The following is a 17,966-nucleotide window of genomic DNA, read 5'->3' as shown; positions in this document are numbered from 1 at the left end:
GAGCAAACACAACTTGCTGCCTGAATCAAACATGACCATCCTGTAGCTTGAGACAGAGCTGTACGGCCAGTTCTGGCTAAGATTAATCAAATCATAGTCAATCTGAAGACAAGTGAGCAGGAGAATAAATACTCTGATTCTAAACTAGTGAGTTTAAGGGTGGTTTGTTACACAGCTTATTACAGCAATCGCTGACTGATACAATCACTGGGCTAAACCCCCAACTCTTACTCCCCTGCATTTGAGTGCACTTTTCTCTCTAAGAGATCTGGCCATGCCAGGGGTCTCCACGCACTCACCATCCACACCATTACGTAGGAGAAGGCTGCGATCCATAACGTGGACGAAGCGAACGTGACCATGAACCATTTCTCCCAGCGCGGCTTGTTGCAGTTGGGTACAGTGAAGTATAAGACGAAACTCAGCGGCCAGGTGAACGCCCATTTCACTGTTTCCAGTTTGCCAGCTGGAAAAATGGAAAAAAAAAAAAAAAATCAGTTAGCTTTATTTCCTTGCTCTCTGCTATCCCCTGAATTGCTTTCCCCAGACCTAAATCTTATTGTCATGCTCTTCCGAAACACTCAAGTGGCTTTCCACCACCAACAAAACCTGATAAACAAAACCAAATGGAATAAAAAAAATTATCCACTGCCCACCTTCTAGTTAGGTCTCTAAACGACAAGATGAGTCACTTCTGAGCAATACTGGGCTGGGGGGATGGTTTGGCAAACGGGGCAGGTGGGAAAAGACAAGGAGGACACTCAGGACACAAAAGAGGTAGAGTGTGTGTATGTGTGTGTGGGAGGGAGGGGGGCTGAAATGGAGGGTGGGGAGACCACCAGTCTGCGCGTTCTCCACGTGGTGTGGTAACTACTTTTTCCCCCAGATAATAAAGCGGCAGTGGACACAGCGCCATCTAGTGGACTATCTCCGCATCGTCGGTCAGCACGCAGAAATCTTGGAGGACTTGAAGGCTTTCAAGGTTGACAAAACATTACTTGAGTGTTTGTATCCCATGCTGATAAGGATTTGCAAATGAATAATTGCTTCCTGGCTCAGTACCTGCTGCCATGGAGAAGACGATGGATGTGTCAGTGATGACTTACTTCTGTTTTCTCTGTGCTGAGTATTGTGTGTATGAGAGACACCCAGAAATGCTTATTTTGGTGCTAGAATGCTTAGTTTGCTTATTTTGCCATGAGTTCCTTGTAGCCTCAGATTTGACAGACAGATTAGTCCTTGGCCTTTATTACCACCCTGTTTAACTGCTAACTCACTTCTGGAAAGAAATATGCATCCGCCTATTCACTCCTCACTTCAGTAGAGAGAAAGAGCATCTCCATCTTCCAGAAAGTCACCTCTGCCTCTTTCTAGTCAACTCTTCACCCCCTACCACCATAGATTAGTTTCTTCCTGTTCCCCAACTTCAAATGAAATTGTACAGTATGTCTACGTACCTCCTTTATTTTATTCAACACAGAAGAATAAGATTTTTTGAGATTGATTCATGTGTCAGCAATTCATTCCTTTTCATTGCTGTGTAGTATTCCACCCTATGAATATATTACAATTTGTTTATCAGTGCTACTGTGGATGGGCATTTGGTTGTTCCCAGTTTTATGGTATTACAGCTAAAGTGACTATGAACATTGCTGTACAAGACTTTTTGTGGGCTTGTTTCATTTCTCTTGAGTGAGGATCTGGGAGGAGAATTGCTGAGTCATAGGGGTGGGAGTTGATTTAACTTTGTAAGAAACTGCCAAACAATTTTCAAAATGATTGTACCACTTTAGATTCCCACGAGAGTTAAGGAGATATTTTTTATTATAACATTTTGAACAGGAATTAATTCAATGTTTAACAAAATTTATTTCATGAATTTATACCAGTATCCAGTATTTATTTCATATCTCTTACCAGTCTCCAAATAGTTTCTTAAAATGGCATAGAAAAGTTACCTAACATCATTTCTGGCACTCTCTGGCCTCTCTCAGATGACTAAGGCCCTGTGTCTACAGGGGGAAAATGAGGCTCTCTTATCAGACAGTTTTGGGCTCTTGTCCCTGCTCTGAGGCTTATGAGTTGAGCGACTCAGTTATTTAAATTCTTCAAGCCTCAGTTTCTTCGTCTATAAAATGTAGACACAGTAACACTGAGCTCACAGATTTTCTGGGAGAATTAAATGAGATATATTACAACAGGCCTTCCACATGGCTGAGGCCTTTTCAGGGAGAGAGACTTGGTTACACATCTTATCAAAGATCACCAAGAAACATATGACTAGGAAGAGCGATGACTTTAATTTGGCTCTTTGAAAATAAAAAAATTCTTCAGAAAATAAAAAATGAAGAAAAGTGAAGTCAGAACGTACGACTACAAGAGCTTGGAAAATGGTATTGATTAGACAGAGCTGCAAGCAGCACATGTTAGTGCCAACGAATTTTTGAGCTTTTTTCAACCGTTTTCAAAAATTATGACTGGACACTGGGAGGGCATATCTGGAAAACATAATTTTCAATGATATATGTGCTTTCTTTAAGTTATTGCCCCCTTGCAGCAACAACAAGCTTAGAAAATTCAACGAAGTAGAAATTGAATGAGTGTCATCTGAAATATCTTGAAATGTAATATCGAAGATACAACTCCTTGAGCAAACCGCGTGGTACAGGAGGATGCTTTTGAAGTGATTTTGAGGGGCAGGAACCATCAAATGAGGATCACTCATGCTGTCGCTAGTCTTCATTTCCATTTCTGAATAAAAGGGCAAAAACTGTTTCCTTCTCCCTTTGAGTCAACAGCATTTCTGGACAGTTTCCCATATTTTGTTCCATTACCATTTGGTCTAAATAGAGCAGCAGAGGGGACAGGCTTAGTAATCCATTTAACTAATATTTACTGAATGCTCTCTATGCCACTTTGTGCCAGGTACTGCCCCAGGCACTGTGGGGACAGCGGGGAATTAAGGAAACAGAAGTCCCTGCCCACAGCCCTGAGGTACCTGCAATTACGAGATTTCAGCCAGCTCCAGGGGGGGCAAAGCCGGGGGCACGAACCAAGGACTGAGCAGGGCAGTGTCCCTCTGCATATGACTTGGCTTTGAAAAGCAAAAGGACTTGTTTCTACATTATTTTCCAAAGCTTAACTCTACTGGACAGAGAAAGAGTCATTGCACAGTATTTCAGACCTACACTGAAATATATATTTGATCTGACTATTTAGGCAATAAGGATGTATATTGTTTTAAAGTGGAAAATATAGAAAAAATATACTTTCCACCTTGGAAAACACTTATATTTTGGTTTTCTTCCAGTCTTTTTTCCCCCCATGTTAGTGTGTTTACCTATATACACATGACAATGTTTCCTTTTCCTGTCCATCAACCACAAGGTTTTCTTCACTCAAGAGAAAAGAAGAGCTGCACATTTATAAGTCTATATGTACGTACGTATACCAAGCATAGGTGGGTATACGTGTTACGTGTATATAACCTATAATATAGCATTTGCATATAAAACATAAGTATGTTAATATCTGTGCATATATTGTGCATGTATGCAATATATTAAGTGAATACAATATACATGCACATGTTATCTGCATACATTATGTCAATCATAAATTACATACTGTGCATATATGCACATATATCTTTTCCCAAATAATATTCGCAAACTCCCCAGTAATGACATATTTGCTAATCATACCTACTACAGTCAAGTCCTGGAGAGAAGAAAGCACTGCAGCTGGGGGCCAGAAACGCAGGGTGCCCACGCCTTGCAGGGTTACTGTGAGAGGGCAAAACGTCCTCATCACGTGGGCGGACCTTTTTCAGGCCAAAGGAACTTAGTTGGGGAGAAACCCATCTCTGGGTCCCTGGACCGAATGCTCCTGGCTCTCGCTGCCCTCTGCTGGCCTCTTCACCCTGAGCAGGGGCTGCCTGCCCAGGGAGGGGCCTGGCTGGGAATTCGGTCTTCCTGCCTTGTGAAATGGAGTCCCTCATTCCAGGTACGGGGTTTCTCAGCAGCTGGTGGAGGGGAAGGACAGTGGTATCTGGGCAAGCTCACTCTTCATTTTGGAGGCTCCCCTGGCTCTGAACCAGGCCCTCCTATGTCTCAGAAGACGTGTGAAGATGGCTGAGTGCCTGTAGGTCTCTATCCCTTCAACGCTCCTGCTCCAAGGGTGGGCCACGGGCCAGCAGCATAGCTGTCACCTGGGGGCTTGTTAGAGATGTGGGTGCTCTGGCTTCACCCCAGACCTTCTGAATTAGAACATGCATTTTAGGATGCCCAGGTGAGAAGGGCTGGTGGAGAAGAACTTGGACTTCTGCCTCCTGTCTTGGCAGTTCAGGGCCCGCCCTTGAATGACAGAGATCCCAAGGGGTGGTGGGATCACACAGGGTATCGTCTCTCCTCTCCTCTCGTGCTCAGGGTATCTGATGTGGGGTTCCCGAGCCTTGGCTGCAGGACTGTGTGGGGGTGGGATGTCTGCAGCCGTGTCTCCCAACACATGGGAGCCAAGGTGGGGCAGGAAGGTCAGAGGCCTCCATCATCTGAAACCTAATCACAGTGACCCAGAGGGCAGCAAGCAAGAACTTCAAAGACCTTGAGACCCCATGGTTAAGGCTCATCCAGGAGAGAAACCGGGACAAGGGATGTGAAGTGGACCTTTGTCCCACTGAGTAATGAGGCCCAGGCGTGGGAGCCGGATGGTTTTATCTCACACACGGATCATTCTTGGTCTGCCTGGAGGGCTGCACTTGGGCATTTTGGACCTTCCAGATGCCAACATAGTCACTCATGGACACTTCAACTGGCTTGACTGTTTCTTTAATCAGTGAAAGAGTTTAGCAAAATAAGCATTTCTGGAGATTGGTTGTGGTAGGCCAACGGCGGACTCTGAAAACAAAGGTTGAGTAGGCAGAGTTCTAGACATGGGCCCCCGAGGTTCTGAGCCCCAATTCTCTGAGCCTGGAGTAGGATGAGCTATCCAACCCAGGACTGTGCCATGTTGACCCTCAGGTGGTGACATTGTGCAGGTGCCCTGATCTCATCACCCCAGCCTTCAGAAGCAGAAGGGGGAGCCAGAGAGGAATGTGAGAAGGATGCTACACCCCAGTTGAAGGTGGTTGGGGCCCCGTGACCAGGGATACAGGTGGCCTCTAAAAGCAGTGAGCATCCTCCAGCTGTGGCCAAAAGGAACTCTGCCAGCAACCTGAAGGTGCCTAGAAATGATTCTGCCCAGGGCCCCTGGAAGGGAACATAGCCTTGCCCACACCTTGATGATGGCCTGGAGACTCTGAGAAGCCAGCTGGACTTGTCACCTACGAGACCGTGACCTATTCTGTGGGTGCTGTCACAAGCCACTGGTGACGCTGCAATCTGTTACGCAGCGACAGAAAACAGACGCAAGAGCTTACAAGGGAGGAATGGAGTGTTTGGTCATTTAACCCTTAAGACATTTTTGTCCTGGTTGACAGGGAAGAAGGTTGCCAAGAAATATATCTGACAGTAGCAAAGTGGATAACGAGCCAGTATGTACTATTTTCCTATCAAGATAATGCACTTACAAGCAATGATTTAACTTTGGGTGGGCGGTTAGGGAATTTGAGGACTGGGACTCTGGATGGACGTGCTCTGATTAATTTTGGTGAGTACTTGATGAGGTTGAAATCTTAGATGCTCTGAGTGGGCACAGAAGTGTTGGTGTGAGTTTTACTTGCTGTCACCTGGACAGGAAGAGGAGCTCCACAGGAGCATAGCGAACCCTTGTACCCAAAAATAACAGAGGATTCTGACACGCTGCACCCACACCCCACCATCAAATGGGCTTTCAAATGAATTAAGTGGTCCTTCCTCAGGCAGTTTGGGGCAAATTCCAACACCTTGGAGAGGCTGCACATGTGAATTGAGCCTCACACACTCAACAGTGAATATGAATCAGACCAGTGTACTCTTTCCTGAAACAGCCAGAAGCTTCTGGAAGTTGTAGGAAATAAGCAGCATTCTTTGGGCTTGGTCCATCTGTTCTGATAATGGGTGGGGTGGGATGACAAGGGTGCTGGAACAACCAAGTCCTTGTTGGAGGCAGCAGTGGGGTGGGGGGAAGGGCACCACCCTGGTGGCTGAGGTCCTGAAAGCTTTTACAGACCTTGAACCTCCCCTCCAAGGTCCCAGGGAGAGTGTCTGGACCAGTCCCACTAGGGAAGGATTACGTGGGGCCAGGATGCTTTTGCCCTGGTCTGCATCTCCTGCAGCCCCTGCCCTGGAGATAGCAGGTTGTGAGAGAGGGAGAGACCTGATTGGTGGTAAGGGACACTAAGAGAGAAGAACACAGGGCACTGGGGGGCTTCATGTGTCCCCCCCAGGGTGGCTTTGGCAGGAGAGCTCCCTGGCCAACCATCACAGGAGAGGTGGAGGTAAGCAAGTGCTTCTCCCCTTGAGCACTGAGCTGCCTTGATGAAATGGGTCACATTCATTTCCTCCTTAGCACCTACAGGTCCCACAGAACAGCTAAGAGAGGACCTTCCTTTCTCCATGAAATGCAGTTGGCCAAAGAGCTCAAATTCCAACCAATGATCATGTGCCACCATCTTGGTCATCCTTGGACCTTCTACAGCAGAGTCTTGCCCACTGTAGAAACTTAACATACATATTTTTATGCTCACATAGAGGTATTTTTCGAATTGAATGGTGCAAAGATCATCCAAGTCAAGAGCATCCGCTCAGTGGCCTCAAAATAGCTCCCAACCCCAGCCCAGATGTAGGACCTCTTACAGGGGGGGTCGAATGGTGTGTAGGGTCCTTCATCATCATCCTCATCCTCCTCTTCCTCCTCGTCATTCTCGTTGTCCTCATTCTCATTCTCTGTTTCGTTGCCAGCCTCGGCAACAACATCGTCCCTCCGAGTCCCGTTCACGCCCCTGTCTGGCGCACTGCTGGGCCCTGTCCCGTTCTCCACGGTGTGCTTAATTGGGATTTTGATGGCCACCTCGGATTCCCCATTGGCGTAAGCCCTGCTGTTTATCAGTCTTTGTCTCTGGAAAGAGAAAGACACACTCTTACCACTATCAGAGGGACAGCAAATGCCTTACACCCAAAACACAAGCTGTTGGGATCTTTCCCAGGCAGCTAACTAAGAGATAAAGACTCTGGAGTCAAGTTTTAAGGGATTCCTCAAAGTGATAACCAACTCAGACAACTTCTGTCTGGGAGGAAAGACTAACCTTTCATGACTCATTGGAACTTGCAAATCTCTTCAAAGAAAAATTCCTATGCCTAGGATGTGCATTTCCTCGATTGTCTATGCACTGGGGTGTTATGCTTTTTCTCCAGACTGTAGGAGTCCCTTGGTCCATATGTCAGAAAGCCACACAACTGTGTTTAGACTAGTGTATCAATAAGGCTACACTCCAGAGAAAGGAATACATGGGAAAATTCAGGTCAGAGACTCTGGATTTCTTTACACTAAGGTAACCTTTAGTTAGCAACTACTTCTGTCCAGGTTCACATCAGGGGGCTTTATGCAAAAGGAAGAATAGAATAAAAAGGTAGGTGGAGAGCACAAGGGAGTTTTTCTTTATAACTTGGAGCTAGATGTGTCTCTCAACATGTGGAGGGAAGAGCCAGGACCAGGAAGCACAGCTGGCCCAGGGAGCAGAAATGTGGGGAAATGGCAGAGAGGTGTTACTGTGTTGAACTTCAAGTTAGATGCCGCTTCTTTCAGGTAAGAAATGCTCTCTCTTTCCCGAAGTTCCCCACCCCTGTCCAGTGTCAGTGGACTGTGCTTTCCTGGATACCTCGTTGATCAGCATGCGGCTGGCCATGGAGAGCCGGGTCTTGGGGGGAAAGTGGCTTGTGATCATGATTCGAAGGCCAGCCTCTGAGAAGGAAAGCTGGTGAGGGTAGGCCGACAGCAGCTCGTCCACCATGATCACTGACGCTTTGCGGTGGAAATTGGCTAGGGAAGGGGAAACAAGATAAGATATCACTGAGGCCACGAGCAGGGAAGAGGCAGTCATTCGTTCTTCCTTTCCTTTCCTTCTTTTCCTTTCTCCCTCCGTCTCTCTCTTCTTTCCTCACATCCATTCATCCATTTGTTTATTCATTCATCTACTCACCCACCTACCCATCCACCCTTCTTTCCTTATTCCTTCCTTCCTTCTTCCATCCATCCATGTATCCATCCATCCACCCATCCAACCAGGGAAGGTTGCAGTGAGCAAAATGTGGAGAAGAGTCAACATCTCCTTTCTGAGGGTCTTAATATAATAATAGCTCTTTTGCAATGACTTGAAATAATTTAAGCATCATTCATCGATGGGGTAAGAATGAAGGCTAACATAAGAGAATTCCTCCCTGTCCTCAAAGGATTCTTTTCCCATCACTCAGACCTGGGGCACAGAAAAAGATCCCAACATGCTTTAGTGACCCTTTATGCCCTTCAAATGCTAGCAATATTCACACAGGGCTGTCAAATGCTGCAGAATTGGCTTCATTGCAGCATGGAAGACGTGGTGGGGGCATGTACACATCCCCCGGCCCCAGCCTTCCAGCAGAGCCGACAAGGGGGTGGGGCAGTGAGATGTCCAGGTTAAAGAGGGCCAAGGTCAGGAGGGGATTGGGACCAATCCTGTGTCAGGATTTGCTGGGAGGCCTGAAAAACCTGTTCCACCAAGGCCAAAGCCCCCTCTCTGAATGAGCAGTGTGTGCACACAGCTCACAGGTACCTGCCACAGCCTCTCTTCGTCCTTGCTCCTGTTTTCCAAGCCAGTAAAGCATGAAATGATCTCTGGAAACCCTGACTAATATTAGGTAGCTCTTTTTGGTTCCCTCAGAGTATTCCTTTTATGGTTATAGACTACCCAGAAGAGAAGAAACTAAATAAAATCCTCACGTGGAAGGGTACTAAATAACTCTCACGTCTTCTGTTAAACATACATATAATCATTCAGAAAAATATATCAGGCATTTGATTTGCAAAATCTAATAATTACCCGGAGATTTCAGAGATATATTTGAAAACAACTTATATATTTTTTTAATTTATTTTTCTGTGTCTCCTGCAAAGCAACCCTATGGGACCAAGAAGAAATAAACTCAAACATTTCAAGAGGAAAGTGAAAAAATATTAAATGAAAAATGAAGCACATTCCAGGCAAAATTAAAGAATAATTTTCTATGTTCCTCTAAGAAAGAATATTATCAGAGAGCACTATATCCTCTCCCTTAGTATATCAATTGCTTTATTAAGACTCTATTGAATATTAGAATAACTTTGAAAAGAAAAGTAATATTCTGTCTCCGTTTGCAGTGTGGAAACTGAGTTAATGTAGTCTGAAAGTGAATTTGGATATAGTAACATGCTACTAATAACACCTGCCACTTATAGTGCATTGCACCAAACTATTTTTCAAGTTTATTGTCTTTGTTTATTACAAAAATGATTCCCATTTTTCAGAAGAGAAAACTGAGGCTCAGAGAGGTAAAGTAACTTGTTTCATGGTCACACAGCCAACAGGTGACAGAACCAGCACCTCAGAACCCACGGTCTCCTCTCATTTGCCCTCCTGTTCTCAGTTCCCTGTGTCACTTCCAGCAAATGTGCTGCCTGAGACCGCCCAGGGGGCTTCCTGAGCTGGCTCATTCCCAGGTGCGAGACTGCCCCGTGATGTACTGAAAGGGAGGAGGGAGGAATGGAACCTTCTGCTCTCTCTTGGGGCAGACAGTGCCGTGTCCTCTCAAGGGCATCTGGGACACGCTCTGTGTGGCTGTGAGAGTGGGCAGATGGGCCCGTACTCCAGCACTTCCTTCTCAGACACAGCTATCTCCTTGGTTACCTTTCTTAAGTAGCACCACAGTGGCGTCACAGTTGCTGCTGTCGTCAATTTCAGCATTGTTGGCCAACCCGTTGACCATGTTCCCAGCACCTTTTGTCCTCCTTTCGAAGCACTGATGTATGCAAGCGTTGTACCTGAGCAAAGCAACCAGGGGAGACAGTGCATTAGCGTTTGCCATTCCTGTTTCCTAACTCACACCGAGAGCTCCTGGGTGCTCTCCCTGTCTCGATGCACTATACGGGACCCTGTGCCCTAAGTTATTACTGCTCTTACTGTGCCAACCTACTTCCCCTCAGAATATACAACCTGTCCCATTTCCCAATTTAAGAACATATGGTAAGTGAACATAAAACCGCCATTATATAAATAAATCATGGCACACTGCTCTCTTTGCAACCTCGCCCACGTCAATGGAGGCTGAGCCCCCTCACTCAGAGCCTGCCTGTGGAAGATCTGTGACAAGAGTCAGCACAAAGGTCAAGGTCTACTTCCTCTGGGCCACATCCCCAGGGCCTCTGAGGTTAGGGACCAGCTTAAGGGGGAAGGAGAAGGAGTTCCATCCATCCGATACCCAAGGGCAGTGGCTGTGCATGAGTGTCTGCGTGCTGCAGGCTGGTTGTCAGTCCAGGCCTCTGTGTGTCTTACTGAGGTCACAGGCTGGGATTCTGTGAATCTCTATTACTGCTGTGCCTTAATTCCAGGCCCAATGGGCTTTCGGCTTTACGACAAATCTCTGGCCTGTGATTCTCCAGAATGATCAAGTGAATACATCGTGCAGCACTTCTTACACGCCCCAGCAGACTTGTGTCGGAAGACAGAAGCTTAGACAGGTTCCTAGGATACTTTTGGCAGGTAAATGTTCTAGTGATCTAGTCCCTTTATCTTTAGTGTTAAAAGATTCCCATAGAGTAATCCTGGAAAACTCATGAAAACTCATAGGCAAAGACAGCCGGGCACAGTTTCCAGGGCACTGGAGGCCACGACTGCTTTTGTCCCCACTCAGAGATCTAAAGTCCTTGATGGTTTACTGGCTGTGGGACAAACCATTGCGACATCCCCCCAGCTTGACCTCCAGCCCCCCATGGGAACAGCAGCCAGGCATGGCGACTCTAACCCGCCAGCCGAGAGGCCACTGGACCTGTGTTTCTCTTCCTCTCTCTCATCCTTTTGCTTCCACAGAGAAGAGGCTCTTTGGAGTCCCTCCCTGCTGTATCCTTGTGCCTGATTCTTCAGTCAGTGCAGCTCTGGAGTGGACTGGCCTATGGGGATGAGACAGCTGTCGTGGTAGAGACAGAGGGGCCCCCTGTGGCTGGAACTTTCTCACCTATAAGCCTTTCCCTGCACTGCCTAGGAGCCTGCAGTTCTTCCCACATGGCATGAGGGAGAACAGAAAGCAAGTCAACAATAGTGGTTGCTACAGAAGGAAGTGGCTGTACAGAAGGAAGTGGGCAGGCCAATCCTGGAGGACTCTCAGGATTCACAAGACGCAGGGCCCAGAATGAGGACATCACTATTTTGCAACCCTAATGAAATAATGCACCCAGATATTGAGCACCACAGAGAGACAGGCAGACAGACATCAGCATGCCTCGTGTTGGTAGAACTCACCACCACTTGGGACGTGGTCTAGCCTGAATCAGATCAATTACTGACATATGGGAAACCCAAAGACCAAAGGAACAGGCTGAACTACACCATGGGATGTAATCAGCAATTTCCAAACCACGGGCAGCTCTGCTGAACAAAAAACCAAGCTTCCTCGAAGAACAAATTACGGGGAGAAGGGGGAACCACACATACAACACAGAGGGGGAATTTATAGATTAAAAGAGATCTAAAAAATGGAGCAACCAGTTATTAATATAATGAGTGAAATTTATTTGGATTTGGATTTTAAAAATATTTATGACATTTATGAGACTGAAAGAAAATTGTAAAAAATGACATTTATGAGACCATTGCAAATTTGAACATTGATTGGATACTTTATGGTATTAAGGAATTAGCATTAATTTTAGGTGTGATAATAGTATTGTGGTTATGTTAATAAAGAGTCCCTTTAGAGTCCTAAAGAAGTCTCTAGATATGTCTAGAGAATGCCAGACATACACTGGAATTTTTATGGATGAACTAGTATGATGTCTGGGGCTTCAAAATTATATGTGGAGAGGGAAGTGGATCTGGTGTGGATGGAACAACTATGGGATGATGGTGACAAACTGGGGGGTTCATCATACTATTGTTGGGGCTGGTGACAAGCACAGGGGGTTCATCATACTATTCTGTGGACTCTCATCTATATTCAACATTCCAATTAGGGAAAAGATCCCCCCAGTTTCCAGAGTCAACAAGAATGACTACAAGGAGAGAGGTGATGTTTCTGTCATCTTGACTTACAATCCATTTCCCCCCATAGACACACTGACTTGGATGAAGGTTTGCTTTCTTTGAGATGGGGTCTCACTATGTTGCCCAGGCTGGTCTCAAACTTCTGGGCTCAAGTGATCCTCCTGCCTCCCAAGTAGCTGAGATTACAGGCGTGCACCATGCATAAGGGGGTTTTCTTTTAAAGTACAACTGTGTATTATACATTCATTGGGGTTTGGTTAACACAATAATAATACCAAACAGTGAGGGCTTTCTCAAAACCAGATACTGGGTTAATAACTTACCTAAGCTGTCACACTCCATCCTCATAAAAAACGCTCTGAGGTAGAAACTGTTATTAATCCTATTTTGTAGAAGAGGAAACTGAGGTTCAAAATGGCTGAATAGCTTGGCCAAGGCCCCACGACTAGTCAGGGGAAGGGTGAGACCTGCTGCCAGGGCTGAGCGTAAGGCACTTGTTCTTAACCACCAGAACATATTGCTTCATCTGGGGGACACATCCCAAAGAGGCGACCCAGGATGTACAGAAATCAGTCCTTGCCAAGGCCAGGTATGCCTCATTCTCCCTTAAAGTTTCTACCTACATGGCCAATCTGAAATTGCTTTTTGACCTTCAGACAGAATGTTTAAAGTCATTTTAAGGCTCTTCACCCTGGAAGCAGCTGATGATTCTAATATATGCTGGTTTTTTAACTGCTGTTGCTGTTTTATATTTTTAATTGAATGTTTTAAATTTTGTGCTTGCACCCTGAAGCTATTTTATTGTGAAGCATGCAATTTTATAAATCAGATTTTATAAAACCCAATGATTAGAGCCTCTGATTGCAGAGGGGGATGGCTAAAGAACAGAGATTTCAATTTAGAACTTAAGACCAGAATTTATGCAGAAAATTTCACGAGTGCGGTAGCTTCCACTCCCGGTTTTATTTGTGTCCTGCTGGTTTGCACAGCTGGAATGCTGGTAAAACTGAGGCATCAGCAGAAACACACCTCATTAACTTCCACATTTGGTATGGTTCGGGGAAGAGGAGAGGATGTGTTTGCTGTGCTGTCTTAACGTCCACAAGTCCTGCCAGCAGCCCACGGGCTTTACTGTGGCTCGGAACAGGGTAGCAGTAGCCACAGAACGCATGTGAGCAAGACTCCTCGGCCCTCCTTCCCTGTGGGCCAAATCCAGTTTGGAAGAACACCTCATTCTGTGAAGCCCCTAGTGAATTCATTTTGGGACATACTTTCATGAACATTCAGATTCAAGACCCAAGATCCATGTTGGGCATATAGCAGACACTATGTGACAATAGTCCCTGAATAATTGATTGATCCACCTTTGGAAACACAAAAAGAGCCTCAAAAAGATTTAAAAAAAAAAAAAAAGCTGAAACAATCCAACAGGACACACTGAAGGAAGATGTGCGTATTGTTTGAGGCTTCCCCACTATATAGTTTGGCTATTTGGGGCAAAGAAGAGCAAGCTGGTTGCTGCCATCTTTAAAGGATTTTCCTTCAGAGGCTAGTAACTTTGGAAAGCTTTTGGGCCAACCCTGGTTTTCATGGGAGCTCATCTATTGGTATTTTTAAATGGAAGGCGATTAGGTCTATGGTGCACAACTTCTGGTTTCTTCATCAGTTACCGTGAGATACTATGGTAACGCCACACCAGGATAAGTTTGGGTGAGTCCTACTCTGGCAATGCCCTTCTCCAGCAAGCCCCAGATATTGGGTCTACATTGACCACTGGACAGCTCCTCTGGCACGTGTTGGCCACCATACTGAGCAGACTGGCAGCAGATTGAACAGTCCAAACTGTTCAAACCCTGGACATCAGCCAAGCCGGGTCCTCCCTCCATTGTTCCCATGATGTTTGCCAAAGTCCACACCGATGTCCCCCAACAGGTCTCTCCATCACTGGTGGCTGGAATTAACTTTTTTCAGGCCTCAACAATAAGGAAATCTTAATGTGTCAATTCCAGACTGCTACTTGATATATCCAAACTGGCAATTTCTGATAGCTTTCTACTTTATTGCCCCCTAGAGAAGGCAGTCACTCCTGCAGCTACACAAGCTGGCGCAAACTAGCTTGGGCTGATGTAGAGGAACAGCAACAGCTCCCATCGGGGCAGGCACCCACAGCGTGGAACTTCTCTGCATACATTTAGAAGCTCCTCCTCTCAAAGATACTTGGCAAAAGGTGAACAAGCAGGTTCGTAACAATGGCGCCGACCTTTCACTTCATGTATGGGAAACATCAACAATATGATTCTTAATATAAATAACGACCTGCCTGGACTCCAGGAGGGAAAAGAACATATAATGTGGTGGTTTTAAAATATACCAACATTTCTTTGACACACTTCCCTTTGATAGATGACACAGAACCCTTAACTGTAGGCTGGACTTAGTAACTTGCTTCTAATAAACAGAATATGGTGGAAGTGATGGTGTGTGACTTCTGGGACAAGATTATAAAGGTGTTACGGGGCCTTTCTTGCTTTCTCTCTTGAATCACTCACTCTGGAGGAAGGCACTCCAGCAGCTCTAAGGAGGTCTCACTTTCTCCCCACATGGGCTGAGCCCTCCAGCCAAGGGCCAGCATCACCTGGCCAGCCGTGTGCGCCATCTTGAAGGCGAGTCCTACAGCACTAGTCAAGGACATGACGGTGGCCCTGGCAGATATCTTCTGCAACCTCATGAGATACCCTGAGCTAGAAACCACCAGTTAAGCTGCTCCTGGAATCCCAACTCTCAGAATCTGTGTGAGATAATACATGTTTGTGGTTTGAAGCCACTAAGTTCTGGTGGAATTTTGTTACATAGCAATAGATGACTAACATGACATGAATAATGGAAGTCTGCAGATATTTGGTTCGAGATTTTAGTCGCCTCTTACCTAGCGCTCTTGTCCCTCTTCCCTCACCCTCTATACAAGTGTAACTTACTGAGTTTTACCTCCTTTGTGTTATAAAAGAAAGTCAAGAAACATCCAAAAGCTAGGTCGTCAGATCCTGAAGAGGGATTAAGGGTTCTAGAGGGTTCTTGAATGAAACATTAAGCTTTCAGTCTATCATCGCATATGGATTAGAAGGGTCTCTGCCATTGGTGCTAATCAGAATTACAGTGATTCACAAAAGGTTTTGAGGAGCCATGTGAGTCTGCGATGGGAGGCTTTGAAAAACCAGTCGGATGCCCACCCCCATCCCCCATCCTCTCCCACATCGTCCATAATGTTGAATGTAGGAAACGGTTTTGGAAAAGAAATGAAGAAAGCATTTTACTTACTTCATGATGACAATGTAGATAAGATACATCAGCACAAGGACCAAAGACTCCCACCTGCGTACAAGCCAAGAACAGTTAAGTGAGGTCACCACAGACAGCCGGGAGCCTCGCCAGCCTCCCCTCTAAAGACATGTTTGGTGCGAACAGCCAGGATGGCAAGGAGAAGGCAGAGGGTTCCAGAGGTTTCCTGGTCTGTAGATACTCCCTGTGCTGCATACGGCTTTCAGCCATGTTCCTCTTTCTTCCCCTCCTAACAGGAAAATGCTCCTTCCTCTCTGTTACTCGCTCACCTAAAAGAGGTCTTTGAAAGCAGCAGGCCTTTCACACATACTGCTGGATGTGGGCCTATGTGTGTAACTGGCCGCAGCTTAACCATTCACTGACATTACGCAGATGTATTTGCAAAGGGCAAGCTAAAACTTGAGGAATTGATGGGGGTGCCTGAGGGGCTGTTGGATATACAGGAGGTGGGCAAAGGGGTGGGAGAGACAGACAGACACACAGAGAACCAGGGCAGGGAAGGGGCCAGCAGGACGGATAAGAAGGAGTGGGTGGGAAAACAGTCAGGAGGAAGGAAGAAAAAAATAAAACCCACTGGCGTGTGCCTGGAGCTTCTGCTAATTTGAATACCTCTTCTGTTTTCTTTATTTTAGTAACTTGCAGCTAGAAAACAGGAACTTGTTTTCTAGGCTTCCCTCGAGCTACAGAATTAAATTAGCTAATTGAGGGAGTAATCTTGGCTTCGAGAGAAGGTCACTGGAGAATGGCGTAAGGAGGGAATCCCGGCTTACGCCCATCCTTCCTTTTCTCTTTGCAAATTCCATGTCTAGAGGTTGACCCCAGAGAATATTCAGTCAAAAGTAAAAAGGATGCATATTCAAAGGCTTTTTTGCCAGGGCATTTATAAAATGAAGAGTTGCAAAGAAGTCAGATGGTTATAAAATGGGGAACGGGCACATAAATTGTAAGTAGGTCCATACAATGGGCTACCACGCATTAAGAAATATTATGCAAATACGTCTGTATTTAGCATAGAACATGCTCATGAGGCACTACTGAGAGAAGAAACCAGGGTGTCCAAATCCCTCTGACTTCTGCCATGTTTCTTGGCTTCTCTCAGAGCAAAACTTCTCAAGCGGCTGTGCACACTCCCTTTGGGAACCTCCTGATCACTGGGTAATGTTCTCCAGTCTAACTTCCACACCCCTCGGTCCCCTGAGTCACTCGCCAGGGGCACAGTGACTTCCACCTACAATAATCCAGGGATGGATGGCTGATTGTCTGTTACCCTGTTCAACTCCTCAGTAGAATCTGGAAGTTGATCATCCACCCCCTTCCTCAAACGCTCTCTTCTGGCTTCCTGCCGGCCACACTCCTGGTTTTCTTCCTGCCTCTAGTTTCTCCTTCTCCGTCTCCTTTGCCTTCTCCACCTCCTCAGTTCAACCTCTGATGACCTGATCATCTTCTCTTTATTACCTATACTTCCTCCCCAGGTGATCTCATCCTGACCTATTGCTATAAATACCAAATACATGACAATGACCCCCACTTACACACCCACACCCACTCTCCAGCTCTGCATCATCCATACATCCTCCACTACCAATCTGGCCTCTCTACCTGGAAGTCCAAATGCACATCAGAGCAGAGTTCTTTATTCCTACTTCCTAGCCTCCTTTCTAAAAAATTTTTTTAGCCCAAGCTTTGCCACCTCAGTAAACTGTACCACTCCCTCCCTGGCCAAGCCCCAAGTCTGGAAATCAGTCTGGAACACTTTTCCCTTGCTTCCTCATTCACCAGGACTCCACGTCCAAAATACTTCATGAATTGTCAGTTTCTTCCCTCTCTATCGCCTCTCCTTGGTTCATCTTCATTTCAGCCTCTGAACTGGTTTCCTTGATGCTATAGGATCACGTCATTGCCCCACTTAAAACTCTTTAATTGCCCCCTGAAAGGCTTGGAAAAAAAATCAAAGGTTCCTCCTTCCTTGCAAAATCTCATCCTTTTTTCTTCTTCTCCAAACCGTCTCGTGCCTTGCCTGTGCCCACCAAACTGGACTTGCGTTCGCACGCAGCAATCTCTCTCCCTCTCCCTCGCTCTAGAGTCTTTGCACTGACTGTTCCCTCTGCCAGGAATGTTTTTCCCTTCACTCCTTGGCTGGCCCCTTTTATCCTGCAGGTATCAGCTTACACATTGTCACCTCCTCCAAGAAACCCTCCCTGCCTACCCTCCCTCCCTTTCTATCCCATGACCCTATTTATGTTCTTTAAACCTCTGAGCAGTCTGCAATTATCTTGTTTATTGATTTATTACTCATTTATTTTCTAATGCCTGTTTCTAGCAGTTACTGACATCACTTCTCACACCTGTGCTGCCCCAGTGTTTGGTTTTTCATTTCCTGGGTACTTAAAACCCTGACAGCTGATTTCTGCCCACGCGCACGCCCTCGGTCTTCGTCCACAGTTCT

The 17,966-nt window shown here is 46.0% G+C and overlaps 1 protein-coding gene across 1 annotated transcript in view; it reads right to left on the bottom strand.

The window, feature by feature from the left end:
- The window catches only part of SLC24A3 (solute carrier family 24 member 3), a 461,900-nt gene that overhangs the window by 26,084 nt on the left and 417,850 nt on the right, over positions 1–17,966 (bottom strand). Inside the window, exons 9-13 of the mRNA XM_069495623.1 lie at positions 15,500–15,553; positions 9,836–9,969; positions 7,796–7,956; positions 6,774–7,035; positions 300–466 (exon numbers count right to left, since the gene is read on the bottom strand). Of these exons, the coding sequence (XP_069351724.1) occupies positions 300–466; positions 6,774–7,035; positions 7,796–7,956; positions 9,836–9,969; positions 15,500–15,553 (778 nt within the window). The remainder of the gene's footprint in view (positions 1–299; positions 467–6,773; positions 7,036–7,795; positions 7,957–9,835; positions 9,970–15,499; positions 15,554–17,966) is intronic.

Source organism: Eulemur rufifrons, chromosome 20, assembly GCF_041146395.1.
Source record: "Eulemur rufifrons isolate Redbay chromosome 20, OSU_ERuf_1, whole genome shotgun sequence".
NCBI lineage: Eukaryota > Metazoa > Chordata > Mammalia > Primates > Lemuridae > Eulemur > Eulemur rufifrons.
Note: the sequence above shows the minus strand (reverse complement) of the source record. Positions and strands in the feature narration are given on the sequence as shown.